This window comes from Anolis sagrei, chromosome 2 (assembly GCF_037176765.1).
Source record: "Anolis sagrei isolate rAnoSag1 chromosome 2, rAnoSag1.mat, whole genome shotgun sequence".
Lineage (NCBI taxonomy): Eukaryota > Metazoa > Chordata > Lepidosauria > Squamata > Dactyloidae > Anolis > Anolis sagrei.
This window is the reverse complement of record NC_090022.1, coordinates 113179858-113204866: the sequence shown is the minus strand read 5'-3', so window position 1 is coordinate 113204866 and position 25009 is coordinate 113179858. Positions and strand designations below refer to the sequence as shown.

At 41.1% G+C, this 25009-nt stretch overlaps 1 protein-coding gene across 8 annotated transcripts in view; it reads right to left on the bottom strand.

Moving 5' to 3' along the window:
* ADGRL1 (adhesion G protein-coupled receptor L1) overlaps positions 1–25009 on the bottom strand; it is a 204669-nt gene that overhangs the window by 90908 nt on the left and 88752 nt on the right. For all 8 annotated transcript variants that reach the window (XM_060764886.2, XM_060764885.2, XM_060764889.2 and 5 more), the window contains one exon: positions 11079–11224. In XM_060764886.2, the coding sequence (XP_060620869.2) occupies positions 11079–11148 (70 nt within the window). In that variant the 5' untranslated portion in view covers positions 11149–11224. The remainder of the gene's footprint in view (positions 1–11078; positions 11225–25009) is intronic.

Below are 25009 nucleotides of genomic sequence, written 5' to 3'. Positions count from 1 at the left end.
TTAAATAGTTAAGGGGTAGAATGCATAAGCCTTAATACCCAGTCTGAAGGACACAGGATAAGCAGGTGATCAAATAGTATGCTAATGGTTCTAACTTGTACATCACAGAAATAACACTCAGCTCTGGAAGTATGTGAAGCACCCAACACTAAGTGTCGGAGACAATCTGGAGCAAACAGAATAAAAGGAAAACAAAATGGGATTGAGAAACCATCCCTTGGGTGGGTTTGCTTTGCAAGATATTTCAAATCGGAGAGTTCACTCCTCGTCTTAGGCGACCAGTAGCTCATTCATCTTAGTTCTATCCACTACAAGCAGGAACATCATTGTATACCATACAATGAAGGGCATTATGATGGGCATTAGCAATCCCTACCCATGCCGTCAAGCTCAGCCATGCAGACAATGAGCCAAGGGTTAGTGCAGATAACTGGTTTTATTTAAAGCCACCCCCTGCCTATCAAAACCCATGTGGCTGATGCTTTGATGCTGGACCCAAGCGCTCTGCTGTTGCCCTAGGAGAGGAACACAAAGGGGCCTGAGAGATGAAACATTGGAAGCTGCTGCCACCGCAGTGCCTTGAAGTGGGAAACAGGGGACAGAAAAGCATTGATTAAAGAGAAGCCAAGAGCATTATGGGAGGATCACCAGTGGTTTTGACTGCTAGAGTATTCTCTTGAAACAGAGAAGGAGATCAAACTGCTTTTTTCTCAGCAAACTTCAGCAAGTCTGGCCCAAAACACACAGCTGCCTGGGGCAAAGGACAAGATGACACCTCTGCCCTGTCCCTGGCCTCTTTGCCATATGCAGAAACTAACCAGACTAGCTGCTAACTCTTACTTCAAAATCAGTAAAAGGACAAAGCCCATACCTGAGGGCTTCAGACTAATCGGAGAGATACAGGATAGCCTGAATTGTACATGAACAGATCTGTTTTTCAACAAAGGAAAAGTCAGGAGGCTCAAGAGGAATAGCTGAAGGGCTGCCATTGCTGCCCCGCCAGCATTTACTGCTTAAAAACATTGCCCCATCCTGCCTGATAGTAGGGCCATGTTGGAATTCAGCCTGTGCTTTTGTTTCAGGATCATGGTGTTTCTGATGTGGGAAATGATGACACTGAAGTTCAAGATGGAGATGGTTTGGGCAATGATAGTCATGCAGAGAATGACAGAGAGACACCAGTTCAAAGGGCAGTTTCTCATGAGAATGTTCCTGCTGGACATAGGGATGATGGGTTACTCCCTGGCTCAGTGAATTCCCAAGATTCGGGGGTTGAAAACAACTCAGCACCTGGAAAATTTAATGAGCCGCAAGATAAGCAGCTCATGGACAGACGGCTGGAGGTCAGCCAGAATAGACAGGCTAGTCAAATGTTGCATCGCTCCTCCAGGTTACGAGAGATAAGAGCCCCGAGCGATACCCGGGGAAAGCGAAACCAGTTTCTGAGTGTTGGAATATAAGGTTTGCCTCAGGGGAAAAATCTTTAGATGAAGCATTGTTTCAGAAACCTAGTTCCTGTTCCATGGAAACCTTGCTTAAAGATTCATGTTAAAGTTCCATGTTCCTGGTTGGGCTTCTTGATCTGTTGGGATTTGATTGCAGAAGTCTGGACTTTGCCTTTGTACTTTGTCGACCCCTGTTTTGGGATTGCCTTTGCATTTTTCTGCACCTTGTTTTGGATTATTTTGTTCCTGCTGGTTTTCTATATTTTTGGGATTTCTCTGCTTTCTACAAGCACATATTTTCAACTGACTATTTCACTAAGCTTCAATAAAAAAGGATTGTTTTCCTATTCATCATGTGGTGTTTTGAATTCAGAGGGTTATTCCTGTTCTGGAGTGCAACAGGCCAGGATCTAATTTCTAACTGTATGATCTGGTGAAATATGAACATGTGCAAAAAATGTGGAGTGGATGAGCTGGACATTAAGTGTAACAATTTTCACAAGACCTCTGTTTACTTAAAATGCACGTGTGTTACTCATTTCTTTGAAAGCGAATTTATTTTTTTGGATCAGTATGGTCCCATGCACATAGCAAGTGCCTCTAACTGAGAGCGGATCTAGATAGCCCTGGGTTTGTTTTTTTTTGCAAGATTTGCTCAGATTTGCCTTTTTCGGAGGCTGAGAGTGCACCCAGTAAGTTTCCATGGCTAAGTAGGGATTCAAACCGTTGTCTCCAGAGTCATAATCCAACATTCAACCCACTACACCACACTGGCTTTCTCTAACCAATTATCTTAATTTAAAACCACCACAACAAAACAGATTCAACAACAACAAAACAGATTTTGAACCTATAGATTGACTTAATTAGCCACCAATCACAGTTTGTTTTAAAATTAGTATTTCTGGTTTAAATATCAAACTTTACCAGATTTTGTTTAAGTGATACTAAACAAAATCAAGCAGGGGAAAGACAAAGGAGAGAAAAGGACAAGATACTAGAATTTTGCTTGTGCTTATCCGGGCTTCTTCCACACATCATAAATCTAGGATATAGATTTATGTGCAAAGAAACCTAATTATCTAAAATCTTCACAGGAAAACAATACATCTTTGATTTGAAATCCTCAATTTGCCCCAACTCTAGAACAATTTAACATTCCCATTCTAGAATAGGAAAGCTTTATAATTCTTCTGATATATTTTTCTTTATTATATTCATCTATAGGTCACTATGCACGAAAGGTTCAGGATAGGCAACAGTGATCAATTCATAACCAGGTCACTTGTAATAAAATCTGCTACAAATTTGTAAAGAGTGATACAATTCTGTTCCACTTTATGTAAAATAAGTTTCAGAGGAGCAGTTGCCTTAGTATTTTTCAAAAACAACGAATAGTCTTGGGCGCCCTAAAGCTACTATGCATTAAAATTGTTATGTGCCACAAGACTCTTCAGAGAATCAACATGGTATAATGGTTTGAACAGTGAACTACAACTCTGGACACCAGGTTTGGAATCCTTGCTTGGCTGTGGAAATACAGCTCGTGACCTTGAGCAAATCGCACTCTTTCCGCCTCTGAGGAAAGCAAAGGCAAATTCCTTCTGAACCATCTTACCAAGCAACCCTTCTGATAGGTTCACCTTAGGATTGCTATAAGTCAGAAATGACTTGAAGACAGAGAACAACAATAACTAAAACAAACAAAAAAGACTTTTAAGATTAAACAAAACTCAATAAGCAAAAAAGAGTAGAGTTGGGGCAAAGGTGCCATCTTGTCCTTTGCCCAAGGCAGCTTTGTGCTTTGGGACAGCCCTGCCATGGACAGTTGAGATAAATGTGAGATTGACCTTTCTCTCCATTTCAAGAGAAGGCTCTAACATCAAATGTTCAGACTAGCAAAGGCATGTCAAAAAACAGATCCATGGACTGTGTGTATTCCACATTTATAAAAGTACTGCATTGATACCTAGGTTGTTATCAAGGCTAAATGTATGCAGTCTGTATCACTGGTACCATAAGCATGGGTCTTATTTTTCCTTTTTCGAAACTCTGGTGAGATTAGTTAAATCTACATAAGCACAAATGCAAAAACTCAGTCTAACTCAGATCTATGAGCTCAACACTAATTCTTACATTGGAATAGACCCCACAAACCCCAATAAATTAAAGACTGGACCAAAGACCCAGAGACAAAGCCCTTAATTTGGGAGAAGAAAATCCTTCACACCATCCTTTGACTATAAATGAAAGCATTCCCGTGCTAGACTCAGTGGTCAGGCAACATATGTAGGGTGGTTACTTTGTAACTAGCAGAAGCAGAACAATGCAAAGTAAGCAAATATGTACAAATATACATGATTCATACACAACATCACAGGATTCAGCTTTTTTGGGTGCACATTTTTTGATTTTTTTTCCTTTAAAGCAATCCTAGAACCTTTCAAAATGGCCAGGATAAGACCTCAAGCGATTATTATATTTTTCTAGTTACCTATATTTTCCAGCATATAAGATGACTGGGCGTATAAGACGACCCCAACTTTTCCACTTAAAATATAGAGTTTGGGATATACTCGCCATATAAGACTACCCCTCTTCCAATCCACACCAAAAAAAAAAAATTAAAAATCAGATTTGATTTCAATATGGTAATTTTCCTATTATCGTACCTCCTTCTCTGCCTCTCAGATCTTGCACGTGAGCGCCTGCGCTGCTTCACTGCAGTCCTCGGGAGCAAGATCTGAGAGGCAGAGAAGGAGGTACGGTAATAGGATATAAGGGCGGGCAGACAGGTGAAAGAGGCGTGTTGTTCTGATTAGAGCGCAGCTCTATCTCTTTTTTCCATATCCCGGCCATCTCGGATGCCTGCAGCTTGCTCCGTCCTTCACTTACAGCTTTCCAGTGAGGCGTCCCCTTACCTTGTTATTGGGACCGCCTTAAGTCACTTCTTTCCATGAGTGGATTTTCTTCTACTGTACTTGTACAGCGCCGTGCTTGCTGCTTTCATAGAACGGGGATGTGGCTGCGGCCATTTTTGAACTCTCCCACCATATGTGGCAATCACAGATTCTCCAGTCTGTTTCAGAAGTTTCAGCACCCACCCTATAAGGTGACACCTGGCATATAAGACAACCCCCCGCCTTTTGAGAAGATTTTCCTGAGTTAAAAAGCAGCCTTATATGCCAGAAAATACAGTAGTTTTAAGAGGCAGCTTCCTTCCTCTAGGATACAGCAATTTATAAAACAAATCATGGCACCATGTGGTCTGGCTGCTACTGTCTATACATTGTTCTGTGGAATCAAACTTTGTATGGCTAGGATATTTGTCATTAGGTGTATTAGTAGGTAAGTAGCTCTGAGGTGGTATGAATGTGGGAAAATACTGAGATGAGCACAGTTACCTGCCTCTAAATAGAAGTTCCCTCTGGTGGATTCAATAGGCAATACTCAATGGCTCATCCTCCTATGGCACTAAGTTTCCAAAGAGACTTTTAGAAAAGGAAGCTAGCAGATGGTGTTTTCCTTTGGGAAACAGCCTGGTAGACCCATGAAATCCCAATGCTTTCCTTTAGGGAAAGAGACACTTTAATCTCTTTCCATTTACCAAAGGGTTCAGAAATACTGTACCCTTCAATTCCAAATACACCCAAGTGAAATGATATTTTTTCTCATCTCAAACGAAAGATGCAGATTTCACCTCAGTGCATGAGACCTCCAGTTAATCCTGTTCTCCACCTAGCCACATTCACTAAATCTAAAATTAGAGTGTGAGACAGATGGTGCTGGGTGGATCTGATTGAAAAAGTAATCTTCTATCTTGTCGAAGGCTTTCATGGCTGGAATCACTAGGTTCTTGTGGGTTTTTTCGGGCTATAGAGCCATGTTCTAGAGGCATTTCTCCTGACGTTTCGCCTGCATCTATGGCAAGCATCCTCAGAGGTAGAGGTCTTACCTCTGAGGATGCTTGCCATAGATGCAGGCGAAACGTCAGGAGAAATGCCTCTAGAACATGGCTCTATAGCCCGAAAAAACCCACAAGAACCTAATCTTCTATCTTTCTCATCTCCAAAAACATTTGAGGTGGAGTCTTAGAGTCTTAATATTGTATAAAAATTAAAGTGGTATCATTATTCCACATAGCAGTTACAAATGGTTCGCAAGAACCAATGTATAGAGAATAAACTGCTATGAAATTCCAAGACGTTAAGGAATATCAGTTATTCTGGAACATCACATACTCAAAAATATGGTGGATATCCATTTTTTATAAATAAGGTAAGAGACAAATCAGGAAAGATGATGTAGACTAATGAAAGAAAAGTTTAAAATATTCAAGGAATTTTACTCAGAGTTATACCAATCAGGAGAAATCTCAATGGATAAAATACAGTAGAGTCTCGCTTATCCAACTTTCACTCATCCAACATTCTGTATTATCTGACGCAGTCTGCCTCTCCCCCAGAATAATGTCCAAGGTGGGAGAAAGAAAGAAGTCTTGTCTGTTTTGGTTCTAAATTCATAAATACAGTAATTACTACATAACATTACCATGTATTGAACTAATGTATTGTCGAAGGCTTTCATGGCTGGAATCACTAGGTTCTTGTGGGTTTTTTCGGGCTATAGAGCCATGTTCTAGAGGCATTTCTCCTGACGTTTCGCCTGCATCTATGGCAAGCATCCTCAGAGGTGTGAGGTCTGTTGGAAGTAGGAAAAATGGGTTTATATATCTGTGGAATGGCTGGGGTGGGGCAAGGAGCTCTTCCCTGCTGCACTTAGGTGTGAATGTTTAGCTGATCACCTTCATTAGCATTTGAAGGCCTGGCTGAGTCTGGGAAAATCTGTTGCTGGGAAGTGTTAATCTGTGCCTGGTTTTTTCCTCTCTGTTGTTTAGCTGTTATATTTTTAGAGTTTTTTAATACTGGTAGCCAGATTTTGTTCATTTTCATGGTCTCTTCCTTTCTGTTGAAATTGTCCACATGCTTGTGGATTTCAATGGCTTCTCTGTGTAGTCTGACATGGTGGTTGTTGGTGTGGTCCAGCATTTCTTGTTCTCAAATAATATGCTGTGTCCAGGCTGGTTCATCAGGTGCTCTGCTATGGCTGACTTCTCTGGTTGAAGTAGTCTGCAGTGCCTTTCATGTTCCTTGATGCGTGTCTGGGCGCTGCGTTTGGTGGTCCCTATGTACCAGGCACAGATTAACACTTCCCAGCAACAGATTTTCCCAGACTCAGGCAGGCCTTCAAATGCTAATGAAGGTGATCAGCTAAACATTCACACCTAAGTGCAGAAGGGAAGAGCTCCTTGCCCCACCCCAGCCATTCCACAGATATATAAACCCATTTTTCCTACTTCCAACAGACCTCACACCTCTGAGGATGCTTGCCATAGATGCAGGCAAAACGTCAGGAGAAATGCCTCTAGAACATGGCTCTATAGCCCGAAAAAACCCACAAGAACCTCATGTATTGAACTGCTTTTCCTGTTGATTTGTTGTAAAACATGATGTTTTGGTGCTTGATTTGTAAAATCATAATGTAATTTGACATTTAATAGGCTTTTCCTTAATCCTTCCTTATTATCCAACATTTTAGCTTATCCAACGTTCTGCCGGCTCATTTATGTTGGATAAGCAAGACTCTACTGTAAAGGTCTTTTTAGAAGGAAATTGGAACATAAAATTAAGGGAGGATAGGAAATTGCTAGACTCTCCAACAAAAGAGGAAGAAATCAAGAAACTAATATCAAAATTCAAGAATGGTAAAGCTCTAGGGTTGGATGGATATGGACCAGAATACTACATAATATTTGGAAAAAAACTAATTCCTGAATTGACAGTTATATAATGCAATATTAAATAGAGGAAAAAATCCAGAATCCTGGAACCAGGCATTAGTGATATTAATTCTACACCTAATAGAGATTAAACAGATCCAGGGGCTTACAGACCATTTTCATTAATAAATCAGGATGCCAAAATACCATCAGCAATTTATTTATTTAAAATCTTTGCATTCTGTCCTTGCCCTGAAGGGGACTTGAGGCAGAGCACAACATATATTGGAAATCATATTTGAGAGTTCTTGGAGAACGGGAGAAGTTCCAGCAGATTGGAGGAGAGCCAATGTGGTCCCAATCTTCAAGAAGGGAAAAAAGGATGACCCAAACAATTACCGTCCGGTCAGCCTCACGTCGATACCAGGCAAGATTCTGGAAAAGATTGTTAAGAAAGTAGTCTGCAAACACTTAGAAACAAATGCAGTCATCGCTAATAGTCAACATGGATTTATCAAAAACAAGTCATGCCAGACTAATCTGATCTCTTTTTTCGATAGAGTTACAAGCTGGATAGATGCGGGGAATGCTGTGGATGTGGCGTACCTGGATATCAGTAAGGCCTTCGACAAGGTCCTCCATGACCTTCTGGCAAGGAAACTAGTCCAATGTGGGCTAGGCAAAACTACGGTGAGGTGGATCTGTAATTGGTTAAATGGACGAACCCAGAGGGTGCTCACCAATGCTTCCTCTTCATCTTGGAAAGAAGTGACAAGTGGAGTGCCACAGGGTTCCATCCTGGGCCCGGTCCTGTTCAACATCTTTATTAATGACTTAGATGAAGGGCTAGAAGGCAGTATCATCAAGTTTAGCCAATACTCCAGAGGACAGGAGCAGGATTCAAAATGATCTTGACAGATTAGAAAGATGGGTCGAAACTAACAAAATGAAGTTCAACAGTGACAAATGCAAGATACTCCACTTTGGCAGGAAAAACAAAATGCAAAGATACAAAATGGGGGACGCTTGGCTCGAGTGCAGTACGTGTGAAAAAGATCTTGGAGTCCTCGTGGACAACAAGTTAAACATGAGCCAACAATGTGATGTGGCGGCAAAAAAAAGCCAATGGGATTTTGGCCTGCATCAATAGGAGCATAGTGTCTAGATCTAGGGAAGTAATGCTACCCCTCTATTCCGCTTTGGTTAGACCATACCTGGAACATTGTGTCCAATTCTGGGCACCACAATTCAAGAGAGATATTGACAAGCTGGAATGTGTCCAGAAGAGGGCGACTAAAATGTTCAAGAGTCTGGAGAACAAGCCCTATGAGGAGCGGCTTAAGGAGCTGGGCATGTTTAGCCTGAAGAAGAGAAGGCTGAGAGGAGATATGATAGCCATGTATAAATATGTGCGAGGAAGCCACAGGGAGGAGGGAGCAAGCTTGTTTTCTGCTTCCTTAGAGACTAGGACGCGGAACAATGGCTTCAAACTACAAGAGAGGAGATTCCATCTGAACACGAGGAAGAACTTCCTGACTGTGAGAGCCGTTCAGCAGTGGAACTCTCTGTGTGGTGGAGGCTCCTTCTTTGGAAGCTTTTAAACAGAGGCTGGATGGCCATCTGTCAGGGGTGATTTGAATGCAACATTCCTGCTTCTTGGCTGGATGGCCCATGAGGTCTCTTCCAACTCTTTGATTCTATGATTCTATGATATATACAGCAAACATTCAATGCCAGAACATAAAACAAACTATAAACATACATACACATTAAAATCAGTTATCTTCACGTTAGAACCCGCCTCAAATCATCCATATGGAATCTGGTTGGCAGGGTAAAGTTTCCTAATGTTGTCTTATTGAACTGTCCAAAAGACTTGGTCCCACAGCCAAGCTTTTACCATCTTTCTGAAGGACAGGAGGGAGGGGGCTGATCTAATTTCACCAAGGAGATAATTCCATAGACAAAGGGCAATAATTGAGAAGGCCCTCTCTCTCATCCCCGCCAATCGCGGCTGTGATGGTGGTGGGACCAAGAGCACAGCCTCCCCAGAAGATATTAATCTCTGCGGTAGTTCCTAGAGCGAGATGCCTGTGGCTTTATAGACCAAAGCCAGCACTTTGAATTGTGCTTGTTAGCAAACTGGCTAACACAGTGGAGCTGACACAACATGGGAATTGTGTGCTCCTTGTATGCCACCGCAGTTATTAACCTGGCTGCCACTCACTGGACTATTTGAAGCTTCTGAACAGTCTTCAAAGGCAACCCCACGTACAGCATATTGCAGTAGTCTGTCCTAGATGTAATAAGAGTGTGGACACCATGGCCAAGTCTGACTTCCCAAAGTATGGGCAAAACTGGCACACACATTTTAATTGTGCCCTCCTAGCTACCGCTGAAGCCTGAGGTTCCAGGCTCAGAAATGAGTCCAGGGGGTCTCCCAAGCTGCAAACGTGTGCCTTCAAGGGGAGTGTAACCCCATCAAGCACAGGCTGTAACTCTATACTCTGTCTGGCCTTACAACTGACCAGGAGGACCTCACTCTTGCCTGGATTTAACTTCAATTTGCTTGCCCTCATCCAGACTGTCACAGTTGCCAGGCACCGGTTCAAGACCTGGACAATCTCCTTAGCATCTGGTGAAAAAGAGTAGTAGAGTTGGACGTCATCTGCGTAGAGATGGCATCGAACTCCAGAACTCCAGATGATCTCACTGAATGGCTTCATGTAGATGTTAAACAACTTGGGAGCAATACTGAGCCCTGCAGGACACCACAGGGCAATGGCTGTGGAGCCAAGCAGGAGTCCCCCAACGACACCTTTTGGGTACGATCCTCCAGGAAGGACTGGAGCCACTGCAGAACAGTACCTCCAAGAAACAGAATGAACAATTAGATATAGAGTACAAATACATTACTAGGGATCAATGTGGTTTTATAAAAAGAAGACTTATGTTCAATTTAGTAGGGAAATTAATAAACAAAATTCAAATATAAAAAAAATAAATGGATCAAAGCAGGAATCATTTTATTGTACATGTGGCCCGCTCATTGTCATTATGATTGTCCATTGCATTCTTATGTTTTGTGTATATTGCTTATTGTTTTTGTATCTTACTATGTTGTTGTTTGTGTTTTGATTTTTATTTTATTATATTTTATTTCATTGTAATTTGTTGTTTGGGCTTGGCCTCATGTAAGCCGCCCCGAGTCACCATTGAGGGAGATGGTGGTGGGGTATAAATAAAGATGATGATGATGATGATTATTATTATTATTATTGCTTGCTTTGTTAGATCATGTATGTTCAACTTGATGTTTTCCAGATTGTTCTGGGTTATCATCCCTCAGCATTGGCTATGCTGGAAAGGAGTCCAACAAGAACATGAGACCAACTAGTTGTCCACTTCCAATTTATATTCTACCCCATCCCCCAAAAATTCAGGAAGAGAAAGAGCTAGGTTAACAAGTATACAAAAAGGCAGTCAGAATGCACAGGTTTCTTCTACAGTGTTAGAAAACGTACCCTCTACATATTGAAGAGACTTATTCAAGCACAATTTCCCCTGACCCATACACACAAGTCCTTCTGTTTCCAGTACTTAATAAGAAAATATTTCCAAGTACACAGGAAAAGCAGTCATTAAACACTGTTCTATTTTTCTCCTGCTTATTCCGAGAGAAATAAAAAACGTTCTTCTGCAATTGTCCATTTCTTCCATTTTTTAATCGAAAGAGAGCTTTATTTCTTTTCTTGACGCTGTGTCAGTGACCTGAATGTTCATGAACCAATTGCACACAAAACCTCCCTCCCAATATTGCCTTCCAAGGGCTGCCTCACCCAAATTCCCCTTACCTTGGGTGGCTGAAGTGACAAGGACGGTAGTGATGCAGAGGCTCCAGAGGGCATGGATGAGCCGGGCCATGCTGCACTCAATGCTGGGACTGTCAGCAACTGAGGGTCACTTTAGTCATCCCAGAGCGAGGGACGTAACAGCAGGCCTGGTGGAGAAAGAAAAACCTTGAGTCTGGTTAAGAACACAACAGGACCGTGCCAAGTTTCATCATCTGCTCCCGTTTTGTCCCCAGAAAATATCATATTCTCTTCCTGTTGGGTCCCATACTACCCATCAATTCTTCTCTTACACCCCTCCTTTAAGGACTGGTACATCCTTTTATGAAACTAGAGTACAGTCAACCTTCCACATTTGCTAGAGTTAGGGAATAGAACCCCCATAAAAGTAAAAAACCATACATTTAAAACTGCTATTTTTCAACCTGAAAGAATTACTTTTTAGGAATATTTAGATTCTTCAGCATAAAGTCACACAGAGCGAACTAAAGATTCCTGGATATATGTTCTCTTTAGAAATATCTGTCCTCTAGTCCTTCCAGGAGAGTCGACCATAAAGTCACACTGGAGGACCCAGAGATTCCTAGAGATAATGTTTAATCAAATCTGTGAATAATCAAATCGGCAAAAGTCAAACCTGCAAACATGGAAGTCCAACTGTATATTCATCTTTTTATCTGTTTGTAGCCCAGTTTCCCTCCAACTAAACTCCATATGGCATACCTAAGGATGCATCCAGACAGCCCTTTAACACGGAAACATTCGCGTTGTAAAGCGCGTGTTTTCTGAGGCAGGTGTCCAGATGTGCTGCCGGAACTTTCCGGGAAAACACCCACACACTCTAACCCCACAACCCCCTTTAAAAATAAAAGAACTTACCTGGCCTCTATTAGCGTGGTGCTGGAGCCCTACTAGCGCGAAGCTTTAGTACCATGCTAATGGATGATGGGAAAGTTCTTTTATTTTCAAAAGGGGGTTGGGGAGGGGGTTGGTGTCCTTGTGGTTTTCCAGGCTAATTTAGCCCGGAAAACCACAGGACTACTGTCTGGACTGCCCCCACAAAAGCCCAGAACTTTTGATGAAGCAATCCAGACAGCGGAAGTAGTGGGTTTATCCCAGGCCTTCCAAGAAGGCATGGAATAAACCTACTAACAATTAAGTTCATGACAAACCAAGGTTTTCAAGGTTTGTGGTGAATGAATTCGTGTTTCTCTGGGATGTCATCTGGACAGCCCCCTTTTAATTGAAGGAACTCCCGCATTAAAAGGGTTGTCTGAATGCGTCCTAAGTCTTCCCCTCCCAACCTAAAACAGTCCTTGTGAAGTAGATCAAGCTAAGGAAGTGTGATTGCTGCAAGTGTGACTGGGGAAGTATGACAGGTGTGAATTTCAGAGTAGTAGAACCTGGATTTTCCAGATCTTGGACCAATATGCCAAAAACATTACAACTTGTCTCCACCCCACTTCACCCTAGAAAGGACAGTTTCACCAGGACTGGTGTTGGAGTTATTGCTTCTAGGAATAAGTCACCTGGAAACAGAGCTGATTTTCCTTGTAACATTTTAACAAGAACATACTGTATTATAATGGAATAGACAAAACTGGGTCAAACACCTGCTAAGCAACCAAAATGAAGTGAATCAGGAAGCTGAAGCCTAAAAGAATGTAAATTTCTGTTTGGTTTATGTTCTCCACAGAATCATATGCATGCAAGAGATACTTTTAAAATACTGGTATGTTCAAGCAACTTCTAGGTATATCCACCTGTTTACTAAGTGACATTTTGTTCCTTTCGTTTATTTTTATGTTATATTATTATGTTATACATATTAACCCCCCTCTTGTTTTAAATTCAGTATCCAAGCTAGATGTCGTTACTGGTTTACGGCTACCAATGAATACATGCAGTTTTTAAAATTACCGAAATGCTTCCCCACATGCAGAGAATAGTCTCCACACTATCCACTGCATATCAAGCACTGCACCATTGCATGCTGCAGAGGATTCTGAATCCATCACTAGAGCACAAACTCACAGTTGCCACAGGGAAACTTGGTCAAGTCCAGTGGGTCAACTGCCCCTCCCCTCAAAATGAGAATGTGCCTGGGCTGGAATGTATTCTATGCAGAATGTCTGTGGAAGCTGGGTCCATTATGAATTATCTTCTCATTGAGAAATAGATGACAAACATCATGGGATCCCCAGGTGTTCCACAACAACACTTGCAAGGCATTGAAATAGCAACCCCTTTTCCTCACCCAAAGTGCCTTTCACTGATGCTCGTCAATGAGCTTTTAAAACAAATGTAACTTCCCACAAAAACTAACTCTTACTTTCAAGAGCTGGTGTCCACACACATTCACAAACACACAACAACATGACGGGGACTACTTCACATGGTGTTATCCCAATGGTTCAAAGGAAATTGAAATTCTCATTTACCTATTGACTGGGGAAAGCCATTTGGATTTAAGAAAGGAGCTTACTCAGATCTAGCACATGGCATCAAAAGCCACTGCCTCTGCATTCTCCTCCTCCTTAATGAAAAGCAAATGAGCATAGACAATATACAGTGGATCCTTCTTACTGTTTGATGCGTATATAATGCAAAAACGAGATACTCTGGCCCGGCCAGCTGCCAGAATTAACCCAGTCTCTGCCTGATTTCGATGGGGAAGCTCTGGTTCCGTTTGCCACTGTTAAAAGCCTTGGGGTTGTGTTGGACTCATCGCTGACGATGGAGACCCAGATCACTGCCATAAGTAAGCAGGCCTTTTTTCATCTTCGCCAGGCAAGGAAATTGGCGTCCTACCTTTCGGTAGAAGCATTGGCAATGGTAATCCACGCAACAGTCACCACTAGGTTGGATTATTGCAACGCCTTATATGCTGGCCTTCCGAAGTCAACGACCCAGAAGATTCGGATGGTCCAAAATGCGGCAGCCAGGCTGCTAGCGGGATCATCTATAACAGTGCTTCTCAACCTTGGGTCCCCAGATGTTTTTGGCCTACAACTCCCAGAAATCCCAGCCAGTTTACCAACTGTTAGGATTTCTGGGAATTGTAGGCCAAAAACATCTGGGGACCCCAGGTTGAGAACCACTGATCTATAAGATCCCATATTACACCGATTCTGCAACAACTGCATTGGCTACCAATAGAACATCGGATCTCTTACAAGATACTGATCCTGACATTTAGAGCTCAAAATGGCCAAGGACCTTTATATCTTAGGGACCACCTCATTCCTTTTCCCCATCAGTGGTCACCTCGATCCACCCAGGAAAATCTCCTATACATACCAGGTCCTAGGGAGGCACATTTGGAAGCTACAAGGCGTAGAGCTTTTTCGATCTATGCTCCAATTCTGTGGAACTCATTGCCTCCATATATTAGAGCAATGTCGGAGTTGCGACCTTTTGCAAAAGCGCTCAAGACTTGGCTGTTTGGTTGTGCATTTAAGTAACCGGATCAAATTTTGCCATAGTCACTGCTGAATGTTTTTATGTTGAATGTTTTTATGTTGAATGTTTTTATATTGAATGTTTTAAATTGTGTATAAACTGTTTTAAATTGTAAGTCACTCGGAGCACCTTGGTGGAGAGCGACTAATTAAGAAATAAAGTGATGATTATGATGATGATGATTATATTTAATTGTATTTGAAAATGTAATGATTAGCATTCAGTTAGTATTTCAGATGTCAAGACCTCTAAGCCACTTGAATAAGAGTTCCAACACTATTTTCCATGGCCAGTCAAATAGACCATCCAGAGTTTAGAGTTTCTAATCACTCTCTGAAGAGCAACATCACTGTCATTCCATAGCAACAATTTAATTGAAATTTATAAAGATCGTCAAGACAGAAAAACAACAATGTTGTGTTAAAGTACAGGCAAGATTTATGTCTCAGCAGGGACTGACAGTGGAACTTCCTAGTTAGGAGTAACCATGTTTAACATGACTTATACGATATACTTTATTTATCAATTTTTCACAGATAGGGTTGCCAGAGTAAAAACAGGAGAAGTCGCCTGTACTTTTAGAGATTGTGAAGAATAGGGAATTTTAGGTGATGTCACTTGTTATTGGTTGTGTGACATGCAACTCTTGCTGAAATGCCTTCCTCTGCACAATATTACATGTACAGGAGCTACATCCAGTTTCCCATCTTCTCTCAGAACCCAAGCCCAAAATTCAATAGTCGCAATTCCCTCCACCCTATTGCTTATGACTTTTTTTCTTGTGACTTCTAATATATCAGTACTCTCATTTTTTTCTTTAATCAAGGTCATCTAATATTTATGGCCTGACAGAACTTGGTAGTTATTACTTACAAATAATGTTACCTGATATTATTTCTTTTCCCAATGATGAAGGTGTAATTACATTACATTTATAATGTAACAAGAGAATGTCAATCTGTTTATAGCACAACTGCAACCTTTTAGTTACTTTTATAGTCATGGGGAGCCTTACTAAATGGAGGGGGAGAATAGGAGATAGTTAAAGTATTGATCTGTGCTCTGCCCAAACATGCTGTCTTGTGCACTACTGTAAATACTGAAAGTGGATGGAAGAAGAATGTGCTATATACCACATACATCTAGCATTCCATTTTAAAAGGTAACAATTTGGTTACTTTTGAGAAACTAAAAATACGCAGCGCAGCGCCCAAACAAGAATCAAGGAACATGAAAGGCACTGCAGACTACTTCAACCAGAGAAATCAGCCATAGCAGAGCACCTGATGAACCAACCTGGGCACAGCATTTTATTTGAGAACACAGAAATGCTGGACCACTCTCACAACCACAATGTCAGACTACACAGAGAAGCCATTGAAATCCACAAGCATGTGGACAATTTCAACAGAAAGGAGGAAACCATGAAAATGAACAAAATCTGGCTACCAGTATTTAAAAACTCTAAAACTGCAACAGCACAACAACAGAGAGGAAGGAGGCAGGGACATCTAATTATCTCTCAACAAATGTTTGCCCCAGGCACAGTCAGGCCATTGTATGCTAATCAAGATGGTCAGTTGAAATATTCACACCTAGCTCCAGCAGAGAAGAGTCCTTTGTCTCACCCTGGTCATTCAACAGATATATAAACCCTTTTGCCTAGTTCCAACAGACCTCACTACCTCTGAGGATGCTTGCCATAGATGCAGGCGAAACGTCAGGAGAGAATGCCTCTAGCCCATAGCCATATAGCCCGAAAAAACCTACAACAACCCAACTAAAAATACCTTTTTAATCCAATATTTGGATTTTGAGAAGATTCTGAAAGGTAGACCCTACAGAAATCTATAAGGTTTGGCATGTTTGCACATTAACAAGGTAGTATTTTTCAATCTGTGAATAGCATTTTCTGGTTTGGAACATAATGTATTTGGCATACATTTTGAACCATGCAGTACAGCTTCCCCCTAGTTTATAGTGGCTTGCATAAATGTTGCCTTGTTGGCACCCTACCACTATCAGTCTGGAAAACTGGAGAACTCATCTTTTATCTGTATAAAAACAGCTTCCTGACCTGGTCCACAAAATTTGAATGTGGTAAATTTTAGATTTAGTGATTGTGCCTATGTGGAAATGTCTTAAAGTACATAGATCACAATTCTCAGAAACATGATTTCAGAATACATCAGTCAGTACGTTCAGCTTTTTGATGGCGCTTTTCTTCCTAGAGTATGGCTTTGTTCCACATTGTAAGATGACTTTCCTATCAAGATACTTATTTCATTGGGCTGGGGTGGGGGAAACAAAAAAGAAAATAGTGAGGAGAGAGAGATAGACAAGCAGGCAGACAGATATCCTCATTTATCTTGAATTCATGGCTCACTTTTATGTCCCTTATTGAAAACACTAGCTTGTGTTTTGTCATTGTTTGCTAATGATGTATCATGTAAGATCTTGTATCAGGTGGAATGTTGTCCATTAAGAGAACTCCTTTCATGTCTCTAAGGAGTTCCCTTACCTTTCCTTGAAAAAAAAATCTTCAGAGGACTTGTGACTTCAAATGGCAAGCACTAAAACAGATTCTCCCAAAGGGAATGATAAATATTGGCAATTCACCACTATGATAATCAGGGACATTTGCCAAACCATTGAGTAGTCCAATTTGGAAAATATTTTGGGTGGGTTGTTGCAGTTTTTCGGGCTATATTTTGGGTTTTCGCAACTTGGGGGGAAATCTCTTCCTGTGCTAACAGTACATACCTGTTTTAGACTGCAACTTAGAAAAGCTATAAAGATCTATACAAATGTGTATTTTTCTTAATGAGCAGAACCACTGGTACATATCACAAAACTGGATTAGTGAATTTCATAATTATGTCATGTCAAGTCATCTTTTCCACTTAATTTTTACCTTGTAGTGCAGGGGTCCTAAAACGTTTTAAACAGAGGGCCAGGTCACAGTCCCTCAAACTGTTAGAGGGCTGGATTATAATTTGAAAATAACATGAATGAATTCCTACGTACGCTGCACATATCTTATCTGTAGTGCAAAAAACACTTTAAAACAATACAATAATTAAAATGAAGAACAAATATAACAAATATTAACTTATTCGTATTTAAATGGCAACTGTGGGCCTGCTTTTAGCTGATGAGAGAGGATTGTTGTTCTTGTGTGCTTTCAAGTCATTTCAGACTTAGGTTGGCCCTGAGCGAGGGCCAGGTAAATGACCTTGGAGGGCCGTATCCAGCCCCCGGGCCTTAGTTTGAGGACACCTGTTGTAGTGTAAGGAATTGGGAATTATTCAGTGTATGTCTTCATTCTGTTCTCTGGTTCCTAATACATTGTCTACAGGTCCTCTTTTTCCAAAATAATTTCTCTTTTCCCCACTATTTTCAATTGTCCTATGCAACAACTACTCCAACTACTCCATTACTTAAAACAATATCCAAATGAGGATCTCATACCGCATAAACAATAAATGTAAACTGGTACTGTGTGATTTATTAGTAAGCTGAAACACTGGATGACAATGAAAGATACCATACTTGTTGGGCTGTGAAAAATGAAAGTGTCCTGGAATACTTTGTCAGATTCCCCTGAAATAATTTTAAAATCCAGCTGCACAATATCTTTATTAGGCTGAAATGACACAAAAGAGTTTGTACACTTAATTCTTAATCAGACTCTTAAATAGTACAAAAAGCAGGACAAAAACTGTGAAATTAACAAAGATGTTATGATTAAGATGTGCAATTCACATTCACTCAAAAAATTGATAGTACTGACTGAGAGAGTTAGGAAGTGGTAGTTGTTGCTATCATCAAATTACACTTAGGTTTCTAGGACCAAGCAGATTTTCAAACCAACATTTCTAAATACATAAAACAGGCTGTAACACATATCTGGCTCTTGCCCTGAGCAAAACCAAACCAAACCAGTAGGTGGAAAATTGGGTGGCACAATAGCACCACATCATCAATCTGTTCTGAAATTAATGGCTGTCCACACATTGTGCAATTTATTCTCCTTGAAGGATTAGTATCTTTACAAAATAAGGACCCTAGGAAAAACTGGCTCTCTACTAGTGAGGTCACTTCATACATCATCTGGGTATGGATGATACATGACAGTAAGCTTCCAAACTTAGACCATCTCTAGCATTGTTTTTGTCTAGTTAAGCACTCTCCCACCTCCTCCAACCCAATTTAAACTTTTTTGGTATCTTATGTATGCTGTCTCAAAGTTTGGGCCTTTTTGGTGCAGAGTGCTTTTAGAAGAATAGGACTAGTTTTCCCGCTGAACTCTTTTGCCCAACCAGGAATGATTTTACCCTTTCCAACATAACTGAGTAAAGGCTGTGTCTTCCAGGTGATTCTCAAATTGTACTAGCACCCCAATTTGGGTTTTGATCAATTCTGATAATCATTAAATTCTATAAGAGCCCCTGGTGGCGCAATGCGTTAAACCCTTGTGCCGGCAGGATTGCTGATCAAAAGGTTGGCGGTTCAAATCCGGTGAGAAGGGTGAGCTCCCATCTGTCAGCTCTAACTTCTCATGAGAGAACCCTCCCATAGGATGGTAAAATATCCGGGCGTCCCCTGGGCAACATTCTTGCAGGTGGCCAGTTTCTCAAATCGCTTCTGACACACACACACACACACACACAAATCATTCAATCCAATGAATTTTGTGAGGGATAAAATCTCTTTTTGATACATTTCAGAAAGCTATAGAATTCAAAGCATTAATCTATGTCTAAAGTGCTCTTCCTTTAAAAAAACCCCAATAAATCTGCAATATTGTGGTGTTCATACAAGCCCTCAAAAATGTCAACACTTTCCAGGATTAGCACTATTAGAAATTGGTGCTCTCATAAACTATACTCCAATTGGAGATGAAGAACATATCAAATATGGAGTATTAAAGACGAGGGTGCATGCTTCCTCACTTAGAATTCGACTTCTGAGTTTTAAAGTCTTACAGGGCACAGTGGTTTAGAAAATATACAAGAATGTTGTTAGCTTTCCCCAACAACAACAAAAAATCATTCTGGGTACAAGAGGACAGCAAAGTATTCCACATGACAGAATTCAAAGGCCTACTGAATCCCAGTGCATTTCAAAAGCAAGGAATAAGAAGGGACAGCCGATCAAAAGTTGGCATTTTAGTTACAGACTGAGTCACATTATGATATGATAAACTGGATTTCCATTTACATTATAGTACTGATCAGTATCTCTAACATAGACACTTGCATATGAAAATGTTATACAAATCAATATAATTCTACTGCAGCACACACACAAATTACTGGATTCCTTCAGACAACATGAAAAGCACTGGTCTGTGATGAACATTTTTTAAATTTTTGTTACTTCAAAACTGGTCCACCCAATAATCATTTTTAAAGCCCTTTTTTATCGGAGGTTGGGAAAATTATTTCTTTGGATTACAACTCCCAGAATCCTGTAGTTCAATATAATTCTGTACTTTCCAAAATTGGTTGACCCTGGACCATTGACTTTATTATAAATTTCCAGGAAGGAAAGAAACAACTGGTCCTCCACACCATACAGTCTGGAAGCTCTGTCCTAGCTGGTATGGTTACTAAAAATGCTTACTGGATTTCTAGTTGTAGTGCAAAAATACCTTTTTCTCTTTCAGTTTCAGGATCCCATAGCACACACAGTCCTTTTCTCTCTTTATATTCCTGTGTCTGCTAGCTCCCACCCCCATTCTTTTTCTACCCTACAATGCTCTCTTCTCCCTCTGCACCCCAAAGCATGCTTTCTCAGGATCCTTCCAGACAGGGCCCAAAATGCAGGCCCTGTCAGACTTTTACCAAACAATGTCTCTGGTAAAAGAGGATTAATTCAGAAGAAAGAAGGTAAACCCTGCTTTGTCCTGAATTAATTTGATACCCCATTAGATTCGGGCCTTCTGAAAGGCCCAGGTCTAATGGAGTATGGGCCCTGTGGGGACTGCTGCAGGCACAGGCAAACTTTCTAACTTGGCGGCCGCATGGTGGGTTGGAGTGCGGTGGGTGGGCAAGGAAGAATGGGGTTCTCTCCAAGTCCCTTCCCTGCTCTTTCCTCCCCTTTCTCTTCCCTTTCAAAGGCAGAAAGTCAAGAAAAGACAGGAAACGTTTGGATCCCAAAAAGGTTAGCCTTGGTCAAGATGAGATGGTGGATGGGAGACAACAGGTGTAGCCATTAGACCCATATTGCCTACTCCTGATATAGAATCCTAGAATTCTAGAGCTGGAAGAGACCCCCAACAGCCATCCAGTCCAGCCCCCTGCCATGCAAGAAGGCACAAAGCACTTCCGATAGACAGTCTCTGTGGAAGAGCCTCCAGTGAAGGAGACTGCATCACATTCCACGGCAGCCTATGCCACTCCCCAACAGCTCTTACTCTCAGGAAGTTCTTCCCAATCTTTTCAGTCGAATCTCTTTCCCTGCCATTTGAAACCATTGTTGTCATTTTCCCTCTCTACCTTTTCTTCTTCCAGCTAAACATTCCACAGGAGGAAAGGAGGAAGGAAAAAGAGAAGGGAGGGAGGAAGAGAAGGGTGGAAGGAAGGAAGATTGAAGGAAAGGAGAGGGAGGAAGGGAGGAAGAAAGGGAGAGAAGAGAGAAGGAATGAAAGACAAAAGGGAAAAGGAGGGAGGGAGGAAGAGAAGGGTGGAAGGAAGAAATATTGAAGAGAAGGGGAGAAAGGAAGGGAGGAAGAAAGGGAGAGAAGAGAGAAGGAATGAAAGACAAAAGGGAAGGAAGGAAGGATAAAGAGAGAGAGAGAGAGATGGAGGAAAGAGGGAAGGAAGGATGAAAGGTGGAAGGGAAGGAAGGAGAGAGGGAAAAATAAAGAGGGAGGTAAGGAGTAAGGAAGGATGGTGTGAGAGAGGAGGGCCTGAGAAAAGAAGCCAAGAGGCCACATCTGCCCCCCCCCCCCCCCGGCCTGGGTTTGCCCATACTTGGACTACTGGGTAGTCTCACGACGACCCAGGGGTCAGTCCCCACAGCCCATCTTGGTTCTTAGGGCACCATTAGCCCAGAGAACTGAGAAGGGCACCCCTCTCTATGCCCTTAAAATAAGAAAAAACCAACTAGGCTGCCATGACACCTCTTTGGAGGCCTTCTAGCATGTAGAAATGATGTGCCAGGAGGTGGGGGGAGAGGCATGGGGACAGCTGCCCAGGAAAGCCTTGTTTTTGGGATGGGATGTGGGGACAGAAATGTGAACCAAAGCAGATTTTTGAAACTTGCTTTGGCGTGCATTTCTGTGAAATTTGGAAGCACCGTCACTCCCATTCACTCTCCACTTCTAAGTTATCCTTTCTCAACAGATCTCTGTACATTCTGTCTGAACTTTACAGGAGACTGGCTGAATCAGAAGAAAAGGCCCTGTCCAGGATCTGTTTATTAATGCTAAAGCTTCACTAAGATGCCAAACTCCATTAATTACTCTAATCTTCTTTTAATCTCATCTAAATCAGTGGTCAGCATTACATTTTATGGCAGTGAACTTCACAAATTCTGCACTGTATAAGAAAGGACTTCCTTTATCTATTCCGAATGTCTAACAATTTCATTTGCAGATTCTTGAGTTCTATCTGTTTTCATTAAACTTTTATACAGGTTTTAATCTTCATAAAATCTTTAATTCTATCTCCCACAAAGTCTCCACACACACACATGCTTATTTACTTAAGACATACAGAAATTCTTCTGACCTTTTGATCACTTTGGCTGCTCAATTTAGTAGCTTTTCAATTTAATTCTTCTTTTTGAGATGAATAACCAGAACTGCACATGTCATAACACACATTTATTTATGGCATTATGACACCTACTGTTTTATTTTCTATCCCTTTCTTTACAACGTCTGCTATTAAATTTGCTTTTTACACCAATGTTTGTACTCTTTACTAGGGAGTCACAGGCCCCATATATCCACATGGATCAGGCATAGATTTTATTTTGCCTCATTATGCATTTTTAACAGGTATTGGAATTTTATAAGCCAATTTATTGTCCATTTGCCCAGTCAAGAAACATCCTTTTGTTCTATCTGGGATATTATAATCCTAAATAATTCAGTATACTCCACCAGTATGACTACTTAACTGCTCAACAGAATTATTTAGAAATATTAATATCTCCCTCCCCTTTTCTTTCCCAGAATGCTACTGGTGTTCACACAGGTCTTGGTACACCCATCCCTGTTACACTTTTTGATGAGTATGACCACCACAAAATATACAATTTCCACACTCCCAGCAATTGACACACTGAGGGAGTCTCAAAGGCAGGCAGAGAGGGTAGACCATGCATGACTGGCAAACCGCAATATATTGGGCCTCCTAAGGCAATTGCCCTTTGAACTCAGAAAGAAAATATGAGATACTGTAACGAAGGCATTCTCCACTATTACTACTGGTGGGTCTTTACAGTTGAGCCCAGTTAAGACACAAACAGAAAAGCAGCTAAAACCAGGACTTACATTTAAGAAGAAATACAAAAAAAGAAAAAAAAGAAAAAAAAGGTTTTTACTAGGGGCCATTTCAATACTACACAATCGTGTGTTCTGTGTCTTCACATTGTTTATGACTTATGGCAACCTATTACGGAGTTTTCATGGCAAGATTAGTTCTGAAGGGGTTTGCCTTTGCCTCCCACTGAGGCTGAGAAAGTGTAACTTGCCCAAAGTAATGTAGTGGGTTTCTATGTCTAAACAGGGATTTAATCCTGATCTTCCAGAGACTGAGTCCAACACTCAAACCACTATACCAGGGGTCCTCAAACTAAGGCCCGAGGGCCAAATACGGCCCTCTAAGGTCATTTACCTGGCCCTTGCTCAGGGTCAACCTAAGTCTGAAATAACTTGAAAGCACACAACAACAACCACAACAATCCTATCTCATCAGCCAAAAGCAGGCCCACACTTCCCACTGAAATACTAATAAGTTTATATTTGTTAAAACTGTTCTTCATTTAATTATTGTATTGTTTTAAAGTGGGGTTTTTTTTGCGCTACAAATAAGATATGTGCAGTGTGCATAGGAATTCATCCATGTTTTTTTTTCCAAATTATAATCCAGCCCTCCAACAGTTTGAGGGACTGTGAAATGGCCCTCTGTTTTAAAAGTTTGAGGACTCCTGCACTATACCATGCTGCTGCTCTGTACTACATAATTGCAGCACTATGATTCAAATCAACTTCCATTGAAACCCTGGGACTTATAGTTTGGTGAAGTACAGTGGAAGCTTTGAGGCTGAGACTGCTCAATCTCCCTCCTTAAAATGAAAATTTCATATTTATATAGATGCAGCCATTGCAAATTAAGTGGAATCAAAGCATTATTACTGTGTGGTATGAAAAGGCCCTAAGTATGATCATTCCCTTTCCAATTAATAAGCAGTAGACTCTCAGTTAACTGGCACCCATGGAGATTGGAAGAAACCAGATAAATGTAGTTTCTGGCTGCTTGAGAGTTACTGTTAACAATAGACCAAACTAATACTATATCCCATACTATATAATGACATAAACTCTGTATTGACGTAATATTAATATTGAAACACAGTAATTAAGTAGACATAAATACAAAGAACATAATGGAACACAGTTTTACAGTATTATAAAAAGTTTTTTTAAGTATTATTAACAGAGAGTCTATTGTCATATAAGCCAGTAAAATCAGCACTGGGACTCACTGGAGCACCCTTTAACATCCCGATACTTTCTATATTACTGAACATTTTTCATTTTCCCAGCCAGCATGCGTTACCCTCAAGAATCCTGACATAATACTGAAATGAAGTATTACACAAAGAAAATAGGGACCACAAGTTACACGTATTTTGCTCAGCACATACTTTTCTATATACTTTGTGAAATAAAGCTTCCTTGTGAATATGAAGTTTTGTACTACTGTCATTGCACTACTCTGGTTGCCTCTTTGCTTCTGGAAGAAGCAAAGACCACCATTATTAAAGCGATGCTCCTCCTCCATCAACTCCGCTGGACTGGCCATGTTGTCTGGATGCCCAACCACCGTCTCCCAAAGCAGTTGCTCCATTCCGAACTTAAGAATGGAAAATTAAATGTTGGTGGGCAGGAAAAGAGATTTAAAGATGGGCTCAAAGCCAACCTTAAAAACTCTGGCATAGACACTGAGAACTGGGAAGCCCTGGCTCTTGAGTGCTCCAGTTGGAGGTCAGCTGTGACCAGCAGTGCTGTAGAATTTGAAGAGGCACGAATGGAGGGCGAAAGAGAGAAACGTGCCAAGAGGAAGGTGCATCAAGCCAACCCTAACCGGGACAGCCTTCTACTTGGAAACCAATGCCCTCACTGCAGGAGAAGATGCAGGTCAAGAATAGGGCTCCACAGTCACCTATGGACCCTCTGCCAGGATACTACACTTGGAGGACCATCATCCTTGGACTACGACAGATCGCCTAAG